Source organism: Trichosurus vulpecula, chromosome 4 (assembly GCF_011100635.1).
Source record: "Trichosurus vulpecula isolate mTriVul1 chromosome 4, mTriVul1.pri, whole genome shotgun sequence".
Taxonomy (NCBI): Eukaryota; Metazoa; Chordata; class Mammalia; order Diprotodontia; family Phalangeridae; genus Trichosurus; species Trichosurus vulpecula.
In genome coordinates this window covers 80669858-80689402 of record NC_050576.1, presented here as the reverse complement: position 1 = coordinate 80689402, position 19545 = coordinate 80669858, and the positions used below count along the sequence as shown (strand labels likewise).

The window sequence follows — 19545 nt, the reverse complement described above, 5'->3', positions numbered from 1 at the left end:
CCTGTATGTGTAAGCAGTTGCCAAACCTTGCCATTGCTACCTTCATGACATCTCTCTCTTCTAGCTCTTCTCCACTTACACTGCTACCACCTTAGATCAGCTCTTCCTCACCTTTTGACTAGATTATTCCAACAGCCTCCTAACTCTTCTCCTTGCTTCAAGACTTCACCCATTTCAGTGCATCTACTGCTGCCAAAGTAACTTTCCTTGAGCACAGAGCTGACCATTCTTCCCTACTCAATCAATTCCAATGGCTTCCTGTTTTTTTCTAGGAAAAATATAAGCTCTTTTGTTAAATTGTTAGAAGGCCTACAATCTGGCCCCAACCTGTCTTTCCAATTTCAATAGACATTTGAAACATTTTCTGTACTCAGCAGGGTTCAGGCAAACTGGACTTTTCTCTGATCCTCACAAATATGCCTCATCTGCTGGCTCTCCACCTCTGTACTGATCCATCACCGATGCATGGAAGGTACTCTCTCCTTACCTTCTGCCTCAAAGACCCGCTCTTCACTGAAGAAGCAGTTCAAACACCATCTTCTGAAAGACCTTTCCAAATCCCTCCAACTTCTAGTGCCCATCCTCCTGATCTACTTTTAATTACTTTTCAAGTATTTGTATGTATTATAAATGTGTATATATGTACACACACACACACACACACATACACTTGCTGTCTCCCCCTACGCCTTCAAAGCACTCTTTCTTCATATCTACCTCTTAGAATCTGTAGCTTCTCTCAAAGCTCAGCTCAGGTATCAACTCCTATAGAAGGCCTTTCCTGATCCCCCTAGTTGTTAGGGATCTTCCCCTAACATCCCCTGAAATTACCCTTACATAAATTTCACTTACTTATATGTCTACATGTTGTATCCCTCAGGAAAATTTAAGCTCCTTGATGGGAGCAACCATTTCTTGTTCTTCTGGTGCCTCCTAACATAGTAACTGCTTAATAAATGCTTGCTGAATTTAACTGAATCCAGCTGGAAAAGCACTCATTTCTGAAAATGAACTAGGAAACTGAGAGAGGAAAACCAAAATAAATTATAACTTTGGGGAATGCACTGGAAAACCGAAAGCTTATCTGTAGAGGGGCCAATGGATACTAGGGTTCCTGTTTCAATCTTGTGTCCTTTTCTGGAAGTTGGCTATTGGTGAAATAGCCAAAAGGACCATTTGATGGGAACCTTCTTCACCAAATCAGTTAATCAATAACAAGCACTTATAAAGTATTTACTATGTGCTGTGAAAAGTTTGAGGACACAAAGATAAAAGTAAAACACTCCCTTCCCTCTAAGAGCATACCTTCTAATAATCAGCACCTTTCAAAAGCAAATTTTAGCCTAAAGAAAAGCCCTACGAGAGCACAAAAGAACCAACCCCTTCACAATTAAGAAAGGACAGGTGGGCTCCCTCCTTTCCCCGCACTTTAATCTATTATGCAATGATGTTTGAGGCCTAGAAACAAGAAAATTCTCAGCAACTTTCATTTTAATCAACTTTCCACAGTGGGATACATCTCCAATACAGAACCACTTTTAAAGTTTGCTCTACTATCAAATTCTTTTGACCAAAATATCTATTTACTCCACCTGTTTTAATGATACTGTTGCAGGAAAGAAAGTTTCTTCTGGCTGTGAATTGTTTCTTTTTTGGCTGGAATGCTCAGGATGACATTTTTCCCTCCACTTACAGTCAGATGATTTATATGAAGAATCTGATGATGATATATGTTTAACTTTGTGTCTAGACAAACTTGGAGGATTCTGGAGGCTCTCTTTTTTCTCACATGAAGGCTTTGGTTTATGAAATTTAGAATTTAAAACATTACCGTCTACCACTTTTTGAAGAGTACCACGGGATTTTGTGGCAACTTTGAAACTGATTCTGGATCTTTCAGGTTCAAGTGCTTCTTTACTCAAGGCTTGGGAATTACATTCCTTGGCAAATTCATCTTTAACATACTTCTCTAGTGAAGGTTTTCCTATATTATTTTTGACTTTATTCATCTTTTCTCTCTTCTTTAATCCTTTCATCTTTTCCCTTTGAGCAAGATAATGAGGCCATTTCCTTTCACCTGTTGGAGCTTCAGATTTGGACTGTGCATTCTTGGTAAACATGAGGCTATTACTACTTTTGAGGTCATAATCACTCCGGTTGTTCTCACTTTTCAATTTTACATCTTCATGTTTGAAATCATACTTCTGTATTTCTTTCTCACTTCTACTTAAAGACTGACTGTGAAAAGTACTTTCACTGTCATCAAATGATTTCTTTTCGAGTCTATTGGGCTCTTGAGACGAAAAAGAACTGATTTTTTGTTTCTTCTTTTGAGTGCCTGTTTCTACATCCAACCTACAAAGTAGTGCAGAAAATCAAGTTATAGGACTACTTATACACTATGACATTCTCAAACTTATACTGGAATAGTATAAAGTATAAACTGACATAAGATGCATTCATTAAGAATTAAGTCATATTACCAAATTCCATTGAACATTATAACAATTCAAAATCACTGTAGACATATTTGATAACGTCCAATTCATAACAATCTATTGTAATGTCTTACATTCATGTAGCACTTTAAGGCCTATAAAATGCTTCATGTGCATTACTTCTTTTGACCCTCACAACGAATCAGGGAAATAAGTACTACAGGTATTATTATCTCAGTTTTACTGATAAGGAAATTAAAACTTGGAGAGGTTAAATGTGCCCATGGTCGCTCACAAAGACATATAATATCTAAATATGCAGTTTACTCTATGTATTTATAACCAGTGAAAATCCAACATTGTAAACCTCTACTAAACAAAATAAATGCCAATTTAATTAAAAACAACAATATCTAAATTAATTTATAAAATTTGTCCCATGCCAATGAAATCATAGTGATACTTTATGGAACTAAACAAAATAACAAAATTCTTCGGAGGAATAAAAGGTCTTAGAAATGCAAAGGAATTAAGAAAAAAACTGAAATGAAAGGTAAAATAGTACTTCCAGATCTCAAATTATAGTATAAAGGACTTATCATTTAAACAATTTGGTACAGGTTAAAAAATAGAAAAGGGAAGAGACTAGATAAGGAATAACTCAGTGTACAATAAGCCCGAAAACATAAATTATTTGTGAAAGAACTCCCTCTCTGACAAGAACTACTGGGGAAAATTGGAAAGCACTTTAGCAAAAAGTAGATTTAGACCAAAATGTTAAACTCTGTTCCATGACAAACTCAAAATGGATTTTATGTACCATAAAGAAGAAAACAAAAGTAGAGAATCAGATGAAGATGAAGTCCTTTTCAGTTACTGATAAGAAAGTGTTCTCAAAAAATTAAGGAATAGAAATGATCACAAAAGATAAAATAATCTGGATTACATTAATTGAAAGGCTTTTGCATGAATTCTATTAACTAACTAGGATAAAAAGAGGTGTTGACTAGGAAAAAAAATTTTCATCAAATATCTGATAAGAGTCTGATATATACACCTATCCAAATATCCCTAAGAGATAAATGGTCCAAGAGTTATCAAAAGAATTACAAACTATTAATAACTATATGAAAGATCACTCCAAATACCAAAAAACGAGAGAAATGCAGAGAAAAATAAATTAGGAACTTTACCTGACAACTAATAAATTAGTAAAGATGACAAAAGATGGAAATACCCCCTCTCCCACTGATGAATTCCTCTTAAGACCTCCATTCTGCGGAGGGGGCCATGCCAGCCTTTGTTCCCCTCCTGGACCTACTCTTGACTTCATATTATCTTCATCTATCCGGCACATCATAAGCACTTAGTAAATGTTTGTTTCCTTCTTCCCTTCATTCTTTCCTTCCTTTCTTCTTACCCAATGCTAGAATGGCTTGAGAAAGAATGGCACACTAGTACAGTGTTAGTAGAGCTGTGAATCAGCCCAATCATCCTGGAAAACAATTTAGAATTAAACTAAAACTGTGGTTAAAATGTCCACTACCTTTGATCCAAAGATCCTATTAATAGGCATATACTCCAAGGAGGTCAGAGTCAGAAAGGTCCCATATATAAAAAAATGGTCACACCATCATTTTTTTCTACTAGCATAAATTATAAACAAAGTAGTTGTCCATTGACCAGATCATGACTAAACAAACCTGTACGGAAATGTAATAGTATTGTACAATAAGAAACAAAGAATATGAAGAATCAAGAGAAGCAGGTAAGACTTATGAAAGCACACAATGACAACAACATACATGGAAAGAACAAAAAAAAAGAAGCTCTAATGTAATTATAGTGTCCAAACTTAATTGAGAAGAGATATAAAGGCATATCCTTTCCTTCTCTGCAGAAATGGGAGATCATGAGTATAGATCATTCATTACACAGACTGCAAGAATTGTTAGTTTTGACGAACTGCTTTTGCCTCCTCTTTCTTTTTCATTCCTTGTTCCAAAGGATGGCTCCTTAAGTAGGGGATATATTCAGGAATGCAGGTGATATAAAAAAAAAAAAGATATCAATAAGTTTTTTAAATAAGAAATACATCTTATATGACAAATGTCTCAAATAAAGAATAGTGGAGAAACCTTTGGGAATTTATTCAGATATATTTTTTCCACCAGAATGCTAGTTCTATTAGTTCTATACCTCTTAATGGTCTAGGGGCATAATTCTCATATGATTCAAGGTCCACATCAATTCAGCAAGTATTTACTCAGCATATAGTATGTGTAGAATAGTGTCAGTCATAATGAAGCATACAAGGAAGTTTAGTAAATGGACCTCACCCGCAAAGAACTTACAGTCTTACGGCATTCATGATTTTTAACTAATTTTATATTTCTCAAACTTCCTTATAATCTATTCAAACAAACAAAGGATTATTGTTCCTTTGAAATTGTCTCTTTCATCATTTTTTAGAGCACAATGGTATTCCATTACATCACATGTCATAATTTATTGCACAATACTATTACATTCCTGTACAGGTTTGTTTAGCCATGATCTGGCCAATGGACAACTACTTTGTTTACAATTTATTAAAAACAAATGTTAAAAACTGTTTTACATGTAATTGGGCTAAAAATAAAACATTAAATGTCTATTATTGTTTTAAAAAAATTAAAAACAAATTAAAATTTTAATTTCATATTTGCCATGTCCAAAAATAAATGTCTCCTTCTGAATGCATCCCATGACCTCTCTGTCAAGAGCTGGGCTGTTTTATCCTAAGTCTTATGAATTGTGACTGGTCAGTGCTCAGAGTCCCTAAGTCTTTCAAAGCTGTTTGTTATTAAAATATTGTTGTATAAACTGTTCTGGTTTTTCCCACTTTATTCTTGTATCAGTTTATATAAGTCTTTACAAGTTTCTTTCAAATGGATGGAAATCCCTCAGTTTCTAATTCTTAGCCACCACAAAAAGAGCTGCTATAAATATTTTTGTATATATGGGTCCTTTTCTTTTTTCTTTGATCTCGATGAGCTATAAGCCTAATAGTGGGAATCCTGGGCCAAAAGGTATGTAGAGTTCAGTAACTTTTTGGCCAGTTCCAAACTGCTTTCCTAAATAGCCAGGTAACTCACAGCTCTACCAACAGTGCATTAACATACCTGTTTTGCCAAAGCTCAGCATTTGTCATTTTCCATTTTTCTTAACTTTGTCAATCTAATGAGTGGGAGACAGAACCTCAGAGATTATTTAATATGCATTTCTCTAATTACTGATGATTTGGAGCATTTTTTCATATGGCTATCGATTTAATTTCTTCCTTACAAAACTGCCTGCTTATATCCTTTAACCATGTATTACAACTCAACTCTCTATCTGTACAATCTTCCATACCTATCTTATCAGTTCTCCTAGCTATTTCTAATACCAAGCAATTCAACAAAGATCACCAGTATAAATTTTATACAGACCTCACAGTCATAGTATAAATTTCATAGATTCACTTTTTAAATTACCATACCAATGCATTTAGTAAATTTTGTAACGATGAAACAAAGTCGAATTACTTATGAATGAAATCTAGATTTAACTAATGGAATTTTATTGCATTAAAAATCTTCTTGTTTAAGATGATGCTAACAAAATTCAGTTGCTATTACAAACAGAATTTCTATATAATGTCAGAGACAATATTTATGTGCAAAAATTGAAGAAAATAGTTCAACCAAAACTAAATAAAGGATTTTCCACATTGTATACAAATTCAAAATCTATTCTTAGTTTTATTTATGTTGGGCTTCATCATCCATAACAAGTGCTTCACCAAAAAAGTATAAAGATGTTAGCACAATAAGGTGTTTACCTTTGAAGGTCTTCTCTTCTTTTTGAATCACAGTATAAAGTGTCTGCATCATCAGATTTCTGAAAAAGGAAATTCATGCATCAGCAAGAACTAAATGAGCAGAAACTATGCAAAGCACAGATAACATTTTTTTAAAAAAAGGTTTCCTCCCCTTTTGGACCTTACAGACGAGTTGGGAATGGTCAAGACAAATGTAAGAAACAATGTGACAGCAATTTCTCTAGGTGCCAGTTTCTCTGCTATAAAATGATAGGTTTGCACTAAATGATCTCTAAGCTTCTTTCTGGTTCTATGAATATCAATGATCCTTTGAAAAGTGATCATATATTCTGAATCTTTTAAGATGTGATTTTTATTTAAAATAATTTAATGAGGCTTTGCTAAATAACTCTCATCTGTCATACCACATTAGCCCATTTTTGGCTTAGAGAATATGGCCAAATAAATAAGCATTTAGTAAGTGCTTTCTATGTTCCAAACAATCTGCTAAGCACCAGGGATACAAAGAGAGCCAAAAACCGTCTCTGTCCTCAAGGAGCTCATATTCTACTGAAAGAGAACACATGCAAACAAATATGTACAAACAAGCTATATACAAGGTAAACTAGAGAGAAAGTACAAGCAATTGAGGTGACAAAGAAAGGCCTCTTACAGAACATAGGATATGAGCTGAAACATGAAGGAAGCCAGGGAAGGCAGAAGGTAGACATAAGCAAGCAGAGAATTCCAAGCATGAGAAAGAACCAGTAAATACGCACAGAGTCAGGAGGTGGAGTGTCTTCTGAGAGGAATAGCAAGAATAGTCTCATTAGGGGCAGCTAGGTGGCACATTGAGTAGAGCACCGGCCCTGGAGTCAAGAGGACCTGAGTTCAAATCCAGCTTCAGACACTTGACACACTTACTAGCTGTGTGACCTTGGGCAAGTTACTTAACCCCAATTGTCTTGCCTTCCCCCCTCCAAAAAAAAAAAGTGTCACTAGTTAATAGAGTACATGGGCAGGCGTAAAGTATAAAAACACTAGAAAGGTAGGAAAGGGCCAAGTTCAAAAAGGGCTTTAAAAACCAAACAGAGGATTTTACATTTGGTAACAGGCAGCCCTCCAAAGTTTAATGAATAAGGAGGTGACAAAGTCAGACCTGCACTTTAGTTAGATCAGTTTAGCAACTGAATGAAAGATGTACTAGAATGGTTATTACAACAGTCCAGGCCATTAAGTGATGAGGACCTGCACCAAAACAGCAGAAGGGAGACGAGGACATATACAAGAGATGCTATAAAGGCAGAATTGGCAGGGCTTAATAACATATTAGATGTGAAGGAGTGAAAAGAAAATTGAAGAGTTCAGGATGACACCTAGGACTGGATGGTGGTATCTTTAACTGTAAGAGGAAAGTTAGAAAGAGGGAAGTGCCTGGGGAGAAAGAGAATGAGTTCAATTTGGTCATGGTGAGTTTAAGATCTCCATGGGACATCCAGTTTGAGATGTCTAACAGATGGGAGGTCAGAAGTGAGAGATCTGAGAATCATCAGCACAGAGATGATAATTGAATTCATGAGCCCTGAAGAGATCACCAAATGACATGGTATAGAGGGAGAAGAGGGCCCAGGATGGAGCTTTAGAGGTCATCTCTGGTTAGGAGGCATGACCCAGATTCAACAAAGGAGACTTAGAAAAGGTCACACGGATAGAACAGGAAAGAGTAATGTCATGAAAACACAAAGAAGAGGGAATATCAAGAAGAGGGTGACAGTGTCAAAGGCTACAGACAGGGCAAGAAGGATAAAGACTGAGGAAAGACCATTAGTTTTGGTGATTAAGAGATTGAGTTTGAGTTGAATAAGGCTGGAAGAAACTTCAGAAGAGAGTGAGAGAAGCGAAAGCACAGATTGTAGTCAGAAGAAAACAAGCATTTATTAAGTGTCTACCTTGTGCCAGGAACTGTGCTAAGTGCTTCACAAACATTATCTCATTTAATCCTCACCACAATCCAGGAAAGTAGATATCATTATTATTTTCTCTATTTTATAGCTGAGGAATATGAGGCATAGAGAGGTTAAGTGACTTGCCCTGAGTCACATAGCTAGTAAATGTCTGAGGCTTCTTGACTCCAGGCTCAACGCTCTATCCCATGTGCCACCTCCATGCCTCTAGGTGGCTTTCTCAAGTTTAGCCATGGAAGAGAAGGAGACAATCAATGCTAGAAGGAATGGATGGATCAAGTATTTTCCCTTTTTTCTTTGTTTCCTGCCATCTCTTTATAAAGAAGAAGAGGGCAGTGAGAGAGAAGTTATGTGCTCAGCACTAGTGCTCTTGATTTCATGCAATCTACTTCAGCAACCCTATCCTTCTTCTCTTTCACTCCTTACCTCCATTTGCAACTGCCTGTTGGACATCTCAAACTGGATGTCCCATAGATATCTTAAACTCATCATGTAAGTGATGTAAAATGAGGAGGAAGAAAGAAGAGGAAAGTTTTGGTGAATGTCCTATATTTGTTCAGTGAAATAGGAGGCAAGGTTCTCAGCTAAGAAGGTCGCTGTTACTATAATAGTTCATAAAAAGAAAAGAGAAATTAAGTAGCTGGGGAAGGGAATGGATTAGAACTAGAACTGGGCTTTGAAGGGTAACAATAATGACTAATTACTTTATTATTCATAAAGTGTTTTTCTCAGAAAGACCCTATAAAGTACATAATGCAAATATAGTTTAGAAAAGGAAAGCTCAGAACTTAAATGACTCATCTAAGGTCATACCTCTAATAAGTGGCAAATCTTAATTTAATACAATTGTGAGCATGGGTAAGTAAAAGGTAAAGATCTTCCAAGTTGGGATATCAACATGAACAAAGCCTTAGAACTAAAAATGAACGTGTTAACTCCAAGTATGGTGCATATGGTAAGAAAACTGGGCAAGTTGGAATAGAATATGCATATAGGGTTAACAGTGGGAGATAATGTTGGATACTGGATAAGATCAGTTAGAGAAAACCTTGGATGCCAGAAAAGGGAGTTCTTATACTTTAACTTATAAACAAGAGATCCACTGAAGTTTTTTTTTTTTAATGAACGACATGAAGATTAATCTGATAAAAGTCAATTGGAATGAAAGTTAAGTTCTATGAAACCAAAATGCTTAAAACATTCTATACTAGGTAATGGAGTTCTCACAGCTATTCTTCCTGGCATTAACCAAAGTAATGTGCCTCACGTTCAATCCCTTGTGCAAACTTACTTACCTGTTCATACATTAGATAAGTATTGCAAGTCCCTTCATGCATTCATTTATCATTTCTGTTACTGTATTTTGGGTTTTTTGTACATGTGGAAGTGTATTCCAGTCCTACAGGTACAACAATTAGTATACATAAATGCAATTAGGCTATTAATAAACAGTTTTTGATGAGGAAGAAGTTAAAATTTACAGTCAAAAAGAAAAAAAGAAAATCAAAGTATAAGATTATTATAAACAAAAGATTAACAAAAAAGAACGAGGGGAAGAAAACAAGAAAATTACTCAAGGTAGTTAAAAACTTACGAACTTTCTCTTCCCTAAAGAAGTTGAACATCTGGAGTAAGATAAGATACTCGGGCTTGGTGCTTTCGAAGAGATTCTTTTCTGTTTCTTTTCCTAAGAATTCCAAGAGGAAAAAGGGAGGAGTGTGTAAAAAGAGTTCCTTCTATATATCACAATGAATCAATGCATATTAAGTACTCAATGGATAATATCTCGAGATATTAGAGGACTGGAGACAAAGAAGCTACAGAAGAGGTGAGGTGGAGAAGCAGGTGTGGTAGCAAAAATACAGACCTGAAATGCAGGATCTCTGGGTCCTACTCCTAGATGTGGCTCGGGAATCACCTCACCTTTCTGAGACTTGGTTTCCTATGTAAAGGTCAATAGTGTATACTCAATGGCCTCCCAGGTTTACTTCTAGCTTAAACATTCTAAGATTCTACGATTCTTTAAGGTTTAGTTGGCTTTCAGGGGTGGTCTATTCAATTCAATGAGCATTAAGAGATTAGTCTGTTCAGAGCACTATACTAGGCTCTGGGTACACCAAGATGAAAAACAACACAATTCCTGCCTTCAAGGCCTTTTCAAGTGATAGTTAATAATTGATTATTAAACAAATTAATGAATCCAATAGGATCTACTGAAGATGGCAGAACATATGGTTCTCAGCCACCTCTCCACACACACACACACACACAAACTCTGTGTGTGTGTGTGTGTGTGTGTGTGTGTGTGTAAACAGGGAGAGCCTATAATACAGAATCTCAGTGACAGACAGGACCTTAGAGGCCACCCAGTCCAACCCATACCTGAAGAATCCTATCTATAATATCCCCAACAAGTGGTCATCCAGGCTTTACTTGAAAAGTGGACAAAACAGCTACCTCATAAGGCAGCCTATAGGAAGGCCCTAAAAATAAGTGGTCATCTTGTTAGCAAAAGATTTTCTCATGCTGAAACCCCTAAATAGGTCAGACTAGGCCCCAGCACAAATAGGATCACAGCTTGAGAGCTGGAAGGAATCTTACAAATCATTAAATCCAATCTCCTCATTGCCCAGAAGAGAAGAAGTGACTTGCCCAAGGCCACAAAGCCAGGACAGTCTGCCTACCAGGTGAAAAAAGGTTTTCTTCACACCAAGAGTTTGGAAAGCTTTCAAAACACAGTAATCCTGGTCTACTGCGGCTTTTGTCACCCTGAACAGGTCAGGGATCCCCTGGAAATTCACTCTATAGATAATAATGCTTAAGAGCAGGGGTTCCCTGCTGGGGTTGCTAGACCAACAAAGGGTTCTTGAACAGATACCAGCAAGTTCATGAACTTGAATGGGAAAAAAATTGCATCTTCATTTCAATATAATGGATTTCTTTGTAACCCTGTGTATTTTAAAACATAATAAGAAGGTTTTACCATTGCAAAAGTAGCCCATGACACAAAAACAGTTAAGAACTCCTGCTTTGTTGATATTTGTTAACATCTCATAGAGGAATAACTAAAATCTCCCTTCATTAGATCATAAATACATAACAAAAGTTAGCACACAGCTTCTGATCACAATACTAGCAACAGCAGTAGTAGGTCATTCTAATCTGTGAATGAATACAACTTACCACTATGGCTCTCACCTTTGTCCTTCTGTCTTCTCCTAGCAAACTAAATCAATAAATGGTCTGCACTGAAAGAAAATTTCTCAGATGAATCTTTTGATTGCTAACAACAATTGCTAACCTAGCCAAGTAGGTAGTGCAGTTTATAGAGCATTAGGCTGGAGTCAGGAAGATCTAAGTGCAAATCCAGCCTCAGACATGTACCAACTGTGTGACCCTGGGCAAGTCACTTAATCTCCATATGCCTCAGTTTCCTCCTCTGTAAAACAGGTATAATAGCACCTTGCTCCCAGGTGAGATGAATGATAAACCCAAGAGACAGAGCATCTGGGTAATTAATAATTTATTAGGTTAGCAAATAATCAATAAATTGATAGCTAGTGGTCTCTCTTAAAATATAAAACCATGAAGATCATGGAAGGAAAAGTGGGTTGCCCTTGACAGGTGAAAACCAACCCTAATTGGTTAACTATTAATAACCAGGTGGACTTTTTCTAATGAGAGCGTGGGCTAAAAACCTTCAGTCCCTCTAGCAGCAAATGCAGCTTGAGTGAGACTCAGCTGTATCCAGCACAAAGGGCAAAAGAATCCATCTCCACCACTCAAGCTGAACAATGGGGGTCAAGGTAGGAAGTGAGGGGCAGACCCCCAGTTGTGGTTCAAGGGCATGGGCCTAATTCTTTTAGGGAATTCACCAAGATTAGATTCTCTGGGTAGGAAGGATTCCCAGCAATCATCACATCAGATGTATTCTTCAGAGACTGATCCACAGGGGTTGGGCTTTAAATGAGGAAGTAAAAAGAAAAAAATCTCTGGATCCTTCTATGAATAATTGGCTATTAATATAATAGAAAAATAATCATTTCTCTTACAGGATTGTCAAAGGGTTCAAATGAGATAATTGTAAAGTGTTTAGCATAGTGCCTGGCGTATGGTAAGCACTATATGCTTACTTAATAGTTAACAATTTCCTGATTTTAATTGATAATTTTATTTATGATTATTTAATTGAATAACTGATTTTAGGAACTTCCTGGACTTAATCCATATTTTCTATGATGACTGGGAAAGGGTAAAGTTGCATACAAATCTCCTGTGAAGGAAAGAGTTAAAGAATGCTAATGATACCTCGCTGCGTCAGTCAAGTCCAGCAGGGAACCGACACGCATCCCGCCAGGACCCCAGGACCGCTGCCCAAAACAAACGCTGCATACGGAGATGGAGCCAAGCACAGGATTACTGACACAAAAGTGACTAGAACTGGGTGTTCTGGTAAATACTCAAAACTGAAAGCTTTGGCCCGGTCTCCCGGTGACGGGTCTGCGGTCACCAATACACGCCTTTTCTTTCTAGGAATCTGATTCATTCCAAAGGAAACACAACCCAGGGCGAGACAATTTGAAGTTTTTTTTAAACAACCCACCTTGCCCTGTGTTTCAACAATTCGGCTGGCAGCTGCTGTGGGGGTGAAAAACCAACACGAGCCCAACAACAAGAACGCTGCAAGCCCAGACTCTTTCGATCTGCTTTACTAAGGAAAGCAACATTAAGGGGTTAACAATTTTACTTTAATCCATCATACAAATATCATTCACTTAGTTCAGGGGGAAAAGCCAGCACCCGGAACTTCAGAGCAAATAAACAGGAATCAACAGACAGATTTCTGGCTAACAAAATCACAATATACAGTTACCAGAGGAGCATCAACATCGAAGCCGGGGAGCTCATAACAATGGCTGGCCTAGAGTCCCGAGCCACTCCTGCTGCGGCTCAGAGCTCCAGAGAAGAAAGCCAACCTCTGCATTTATATATCTTGTTCAGGGTCAAGGGTGAGTCACACATGCATCTCACCCACGTGACCTAAAATCGGCACAAAAATGCAACTTAAAACCACACGGTCTAAAAGCCTCTGACGTCACAAACATGTTGCTCAAACCCATATAAACTAGGCTTTCCCTTGAGGCGAGGAGGTCATCAAGGACTCCTAATTTAATCGAGGAAACAAAGGCCAATCTCTCCAAAAACACTTGGTTGAATAAGTGCTAAGAGTCCATCTTGATTCCCAATACACCGTATCAGGAAATGAACTTCCCCTTGGGCAGTATCACTGATGGCCATCTCCAAGATTTATCCACATCAACTTTGAAACTACCCATTTAATATCTTACCTTTCATTTCAGGTCAATTAAATCACTAGTCTCTGACATAATGAGATACATAGTAAACAAATCTCCCTAATTCCTCCCAAACTTAACCAACAGTCATTCTAAACAACACCCATAGAAATTAAAAAATAACATTATTAGAATATCATACCATTTCATCTTCATAAAAGTTCTTTTTTAAAGAAAAAAAGGATGAGGAAAATAATGTAACTGTCCTGGGCAAACCTTGACAAAAAGAAAAAATTATCTTCTATATATCGGTCTAAAAATTGATTTCCCCCCCTTTAATACAAAAATAAAAGTGTGAAAATATTACATTTCTATCATGAAATTAGACTTCTTACTTTTTCATCTACGTTGTGTGAAAGAGACATGTCCTTTCTTTCAGACTTTTCCTGTTTGTCATTAGATCTTTTCTTGGACATTGTGAAAAGCTAAAAGAAAAGTTAAGATAAAAAACATAATTAGAAGTTACATTTCTCCAGTCTTACAATGACATTACCAATAAAGAACTTCTACTTTTTGTTGAGAAAATAAGATTCTAGTTTTGGTCCTCTTATAGTTCTAAGCCCTTTATCACCTAAGAAAGATGGTATGATTTATTGTCCAAAGTAGATCTCATCATCCTTCTGCTGAATTCACTCCTTTTCTAAACTTCTCTATTTCTATCATGGGCACGCACCACAATCCTTACAGTAACCCAAAATCTCTATGCCATTCTAGGCCAACGTGATAATTATAAACTTTTTGATTATAGTTTAATGTCCCATTAAAATGACATGACCCCAACATAGAGTCACTTAGGCTAAGTGGTTCCAATGCCCACTGAAGCATATAAACAAAACAGATAGTTTACACTTTTCCACTGTTGACTGTGACAAGTGGATAAGGCTTGCAGGTTTTGATGGAATGAATTCTTGACACGCTACATGGGTCTAAAGTCATTCTTCTGCTTAGTTAACACTAGATAACTACCAGTTTGTGTTCCCAAAAAAGAAATACCCCTTAGCCTTGCGTCACCCAAGTCTGCAAGACCCCAAGATTTCTTCCACCATATCTAGGTCATGTCCTAAATTTGGTACCCATCACCTGTTTTCAACCAAGCTCATTTTTAGAGTATATAATCTTGCCACCTTAACTCCAACTTTGAGAGTATTTCTGCCCCAACACGTCCCACTCATCCTCACACTGGGATGTTTCTTGTAAGTGGAGACAAACCTCTATCTGTTTACATTGTTGTAGTGTACAGCTGCTTGGTTTGCCTGCTCGCTCCATCAAATAACAATAAAGCTAATGACTATCATTTCCTGAATACCAATTTTCTAAAAATCCTGAACCCAGGTGTTTGTCTTAATCCAAGATTTGAGGAGCCAAGTAAAGCTGCCAGTCCCTCCTTTACACCCTCCACATTAAATCATTTGCTAGGTCTTATTAGTTCTATCTCCATCTGACTCTCCCATTTATTGCCTTTTTTCTACTCACAGCCACCAACCTAGTTCAAGTCCTTGGTTTGCCTTTCCTTCTCCAATGGATTAAGGCAAACAGAGGTTAAGTGACTCGCCCCAAGACACAGCTAGTAGTAGCTTCCAAATCAGTCATCCTGCATTTAGTTTCTTCCTGTCTAATCCAGCCTCCACAGCCACCCAAGTGTTTTTCCTAAAGCACAAGTCTAATTGTGTCATTACCCTACTCAATAAACTCCAATAACTTCCGTTTATCTCAAGTCAATTACAAACTCCTCCAAGTAAATTACAAACTCCTAGTCTCCAACTGTAAGCTCTTCACAACCTGGCTAAAATGGACACTTTTCATTTATCACAGATTCAGTTATCACCTCCACGCTAATATTCTTGGATCTATTTAAGCAGCCCTACTGGAGGGTTCTAGTCCAAATCTAAACTCATTATCTTTAGCCCCAAACTCTCCCATCTTCTAACTTTCACGTCTGAAGGTGAATAGCATTTTTCATCATGAGTCCTTTAGAATTTTCTTGGATCATTGTATTGCTGAAAATTGCTAAGTCATTCATAGTTGATCATCGTACAATATTGCTGTTACTGTGTACAGTGTTTTCCTAGTTCTGCTTACTTCACTTTGCAGTTCATCTAAGTCCACGTTTTTTCTGAAATCCTGCTTTGTCATTTCTTATAGCACAACAGTATTCCATCACAATCATATACTGTAATTTGTTTATCCAATTCCCAATTGATGGACATCCCTCAATTTCCAATTCTTTACCACCAAAAAAGAGCTGCTATAAATAGTTTTGTACAAATAAGTCCTTTTCCCTTTTTTTAGATCAGAGTATTCTTGAATCTCTACTATGAATATTTTTACACTTTCTTAACTATATAGTTAGGAATTTAGTATAAATATTTTGTCTTTCTTCCCCAGTTTCTCTCCCCTCCCCACTAGAAAAGGATTTGTTTTGGGATTGGTTTTTTTTTTCCTGTTATTATAGACTCCATGCCTAAAAGATCAGATCCTTTCAATCTCATACCAGAAAAATAGTTGTATAGACCTGGATTTAAGACCACTGTAACTGAGAACTCACTACCATCTAAGACATCCCATTAGATTTGTGGGCAATATTAGGAAATTATTCTTTTGTACTGAGCCCAAATCTGCCTCCCTATAACTTCTACCTCTATTTGTCCTAGTGCTACCTTCAGGGACCAAGTAGGAAAAGCTTTATCCTCCTTCTATATGGCAATTATTCATTTTTTTGAAGTTAGTGATCATATTTCCTTTTGAAGCTGCTGTTTTCTAGGGTTCCGTTTAACATTTTTAGAAGTTACTTTGATAAATGCAAGTATGGCTTACTCAATTTGCAGATAAAGCAAGAGCTGGGAGGATGCCTTTTGAATTGAGTGACAGAGGGAGGATCTAAAAAGATTTGGACAGGCTAGAACACTGAACTGAATTTAGTAGGCAAATCATGTAATCTATCAGTGTTCCTACGACAATGAAATCAGATCTGGACCAAAAGAAATTTTTTTGAGTTAATGTATATTGTTGATTGTTAGTAGTACTGTATAAACAAAATAATTATTAAAAGCAAAACATCCAGGATTCATGACTAAGAAACAGTCAAGGCACCTGATCTGACTGAACTACAGCCTTAGCTATAGAAATAATTGTCAGAAATGGCTGCTAAGTTACCAAATGTGCAGAGCTAGGAGGCACAGTGGATAAGTTCACTGGGTCTGGAGTCAGAAAGATCAGAGTTCAAATGTGAACCCTGGTACTTAGTGTCTGTGTGACCCTGGTAAAGTCACTTAACTGATATTTGCCTCAGTTTCTTCAAATGTGAAAATAGGGATGATAATTATACCTACCTCCCAGGGCTGTTGCGAGAAACAAATGAGATATTATTTGTAAGGCATTTAGCACAGTGCCTGGCACCATAGACAATTAATAAATGCTTGTTTCTCCCCTTCCCCTCCCTGCCTCTCTCCCTTCATCCCTTGTATATTTGAAACATTTCGGAGAATCAAAAAGCTACAGCAGGGTTAGAGAATGGCAAATGTCTTAATTTTTATAAAAGGGAAGAAGAATAGATTCTGCAAACTACAGCCTATAGTCTAGTCAGCCTATGGTTGTTTTTAATTTGATTTCAGAAAATCAAATTCATGAGTATAAAATAGGGGAGGCTTGTTTAGACTAATGGGGGGGGGGGAAGTCTGGGAGTTTTAGTGGATTTCAAGCGTCATATGGGTACATATATAACAGATGTAAAGGTAGAATCAATAGGACTCAGCAATTTTCAGCAATACAATGATCCAAGAAAATTCTAAAGGACTCATGATGAAAAATGCTATTCACCTTCAGACAAAGAACTGATGTGATGTGATGTGATGTGATGTGATGTGATGTGACCCAAGGGTGCTAGGAACCCTGAAATGCAAGGGTACAGGGCTGGTCTGCCTAGAAAGAATTCAACCACTCAAGCATTCTTTCAGTCCATTTATTATGACATCTGTTGGGTGGGCAAGATTCCTAGTGAATCTGCACTTAATGAGGGTCAGAATGACACTTTTATAAAGAAAATAGGAAAAAGAGTTCTAATCCTAGTTCTGCCCCCCCCCTTGCTACTTATTCCACCTTGGACTTTTCTGGGTGAGACTTGTCCTAATTTTTAAAATGAGGATTTGTACTTGCTGATCTCAAAGCAGCCTTCTAGTATTAAATTCTGATTCTATGATCTAAATAGGCAATGATAGTTATTATTACATATTTAACCTCAGACTATATTTCCAATATGTTATAGTTAACCTCTTTTAAAATTCCAATGCTGTTAGTCAATATGTGTATGACTCCACTGTTAAACAGTGAGCTAGCCACAAAGCCAGAAATATAACATAAAGTTTCTTGATAGAGCCCTGAACGTGGAGCCAGCCAAAGTTGAGTTCAAATGCAGCCTCAGACACTTACTAAGCTGTGTAACCCTGGACAAGTTGCCTAACCTGTAATATAGACACTTAACCGATCTGCCTCAGATTCCTCATCTATAATATGGGAAAAATAATAGCACCTACCAGGGCTGTTGTGAGGATTAAATGAGATATTTGTAAAGCACTTAAAGGATTGTATAAATGCTGGCTATTATCTGACTCCCCAGAACTAAAAATGCTTCACAACCACGCTTCACGAAACAGTTTATATTTCTACGAACCTGATAAAACAGCATCCTCACCGACTGACAATGCATAGCACTTACATTTGCCACGGATTTTATATACGTAATCTCATTCGAGCTTGGAAACACCGTAAGGCAGTTCTAACAGTTGTTATTCTCATTTTATGTATGAGGAAACTGAAGCTGAGAGGTTGGATGGAAGAACTCTTAAGTGCCATGGAATGAACTCTGAACTTGAGGTCAAAGGGCACAAGTTCAACTGTAGGCAAGTCACTTCACTAAGTCCTCATGCTATTGAGCTTCTCCTGAAGGTGAGGGGTTTGGATTAAATGCTAAGGTCCCTTCCGGATCAAGTTTTATGGTGCTCTAAGATCAACCCTCAGAGACAGCATTTAAATCCAAGCCACCCTAACTCAAAAGTTCATAGATGCAACTCAAGCAGCAACAGACCCACCCAATCGGAAAGCCAAAATATAAGGTCATCTACATCAACTCTATCCCATCGATCCAACAAACTTCCTTCTTTTGGAAGAGGGCACTCATGGCAAATGTTGGGGGGGGAGGGGAGAAAGTGAATGGTGGGGTTTTTCTGTTTCCCTAGCTCCCATCTAATTCTGTTCGGTGACTTTTTACAGTAAGAGAAAACCCAAAGCATTAAGATTTACTCCCTTCCTCAGAGTGGCAAACAAAGCAGTCATTTCAGAGATCCCTTGAAATTCTTCTTTCTTTTTCTTTTCCCTCCCCCACTGTGATCCCACCAAAATGGCCTTCTCACTCTTCCCTTCACTCCAGACAGACTGGCCATCTCCAGTCTAGGAGCTGAAATACACCTGAAATACACTCCCACCTTACCTGTGCCTCAACAAAAGACTATATAAATGCTAGCTCTCATTTATTATTATTATTATTATTATTATTATTATTATTATCATTAGATGCAGCTCAGGCCATCATCTTCCACATGATCCCCCAACTGCTAATGCCCTCATTCCCAAACTAGCTTATATGAAACTTTGTGTGTGTGCATAGTTATATGCGTATATATGTATAGATGCACACAGTATACATTCATATATCTCTACATATTCGCATGTACATATACTGTCATATATGCATAGAATAGTTATTTTAAATCTTACGTTTGCGCTGTCTCTCTTGTACTTGTATCCCCTATTCAAATGAACTGGGAGTAGGAACTGTTTCATTCATTTTACTCGTGTCCCCAGAACCTAGTACACCCGGCACCTGGCACAAAGCAGGCTCTTCATAAATATTTGTGGATTGAAGATTACACAGTAGGCGAAGTAAAACACAG

General features: G+C 37.3%; 1 protein-coding gene across 4 annotated transcripts in view; it reads right to left on the bottom strand.

Annotated features, from left to right (window-relative positions):
• The window catches only part of SWT1 (SWT1 RNA endoribonuclease homolog), a 142315-nt gene that overhangs the window by 121718 nt on the left and 1052 nt on the right, over nt 1-19545 (bottom strand). The window contains exons 2-6 of one of the 4 annotated variants that reach the window (XM_036754557.1): nt 13936-14025; nt 10114-10188; nt 9841-9933; nt 6304-6362; nt 1593-2355 (exon numbers count right to left, since the gene is read on the bottom strand). In XM_036754557.1, coding sequence (XP_036610452.1) covers nt 1593-2355; nt 6304-6362; nt 9841-9933; nt 10114-10188; nt 13936-14016 — 1071 coding nt within the window. In that variant the 5' untranslated portion in view covers nt 14017-14025. Of the gene's footprint in view, nt 1-1592; nt 2356-6303; nt 6363-9840; nt 9934-10113; nt 10189-13935; nt 14026-19545 lie in introns of those variants that run through there. The other 3 variants (XM_036754558.1, XM_036754560.1, XM_036754559.1) reach the window with 3 other exon arrangements.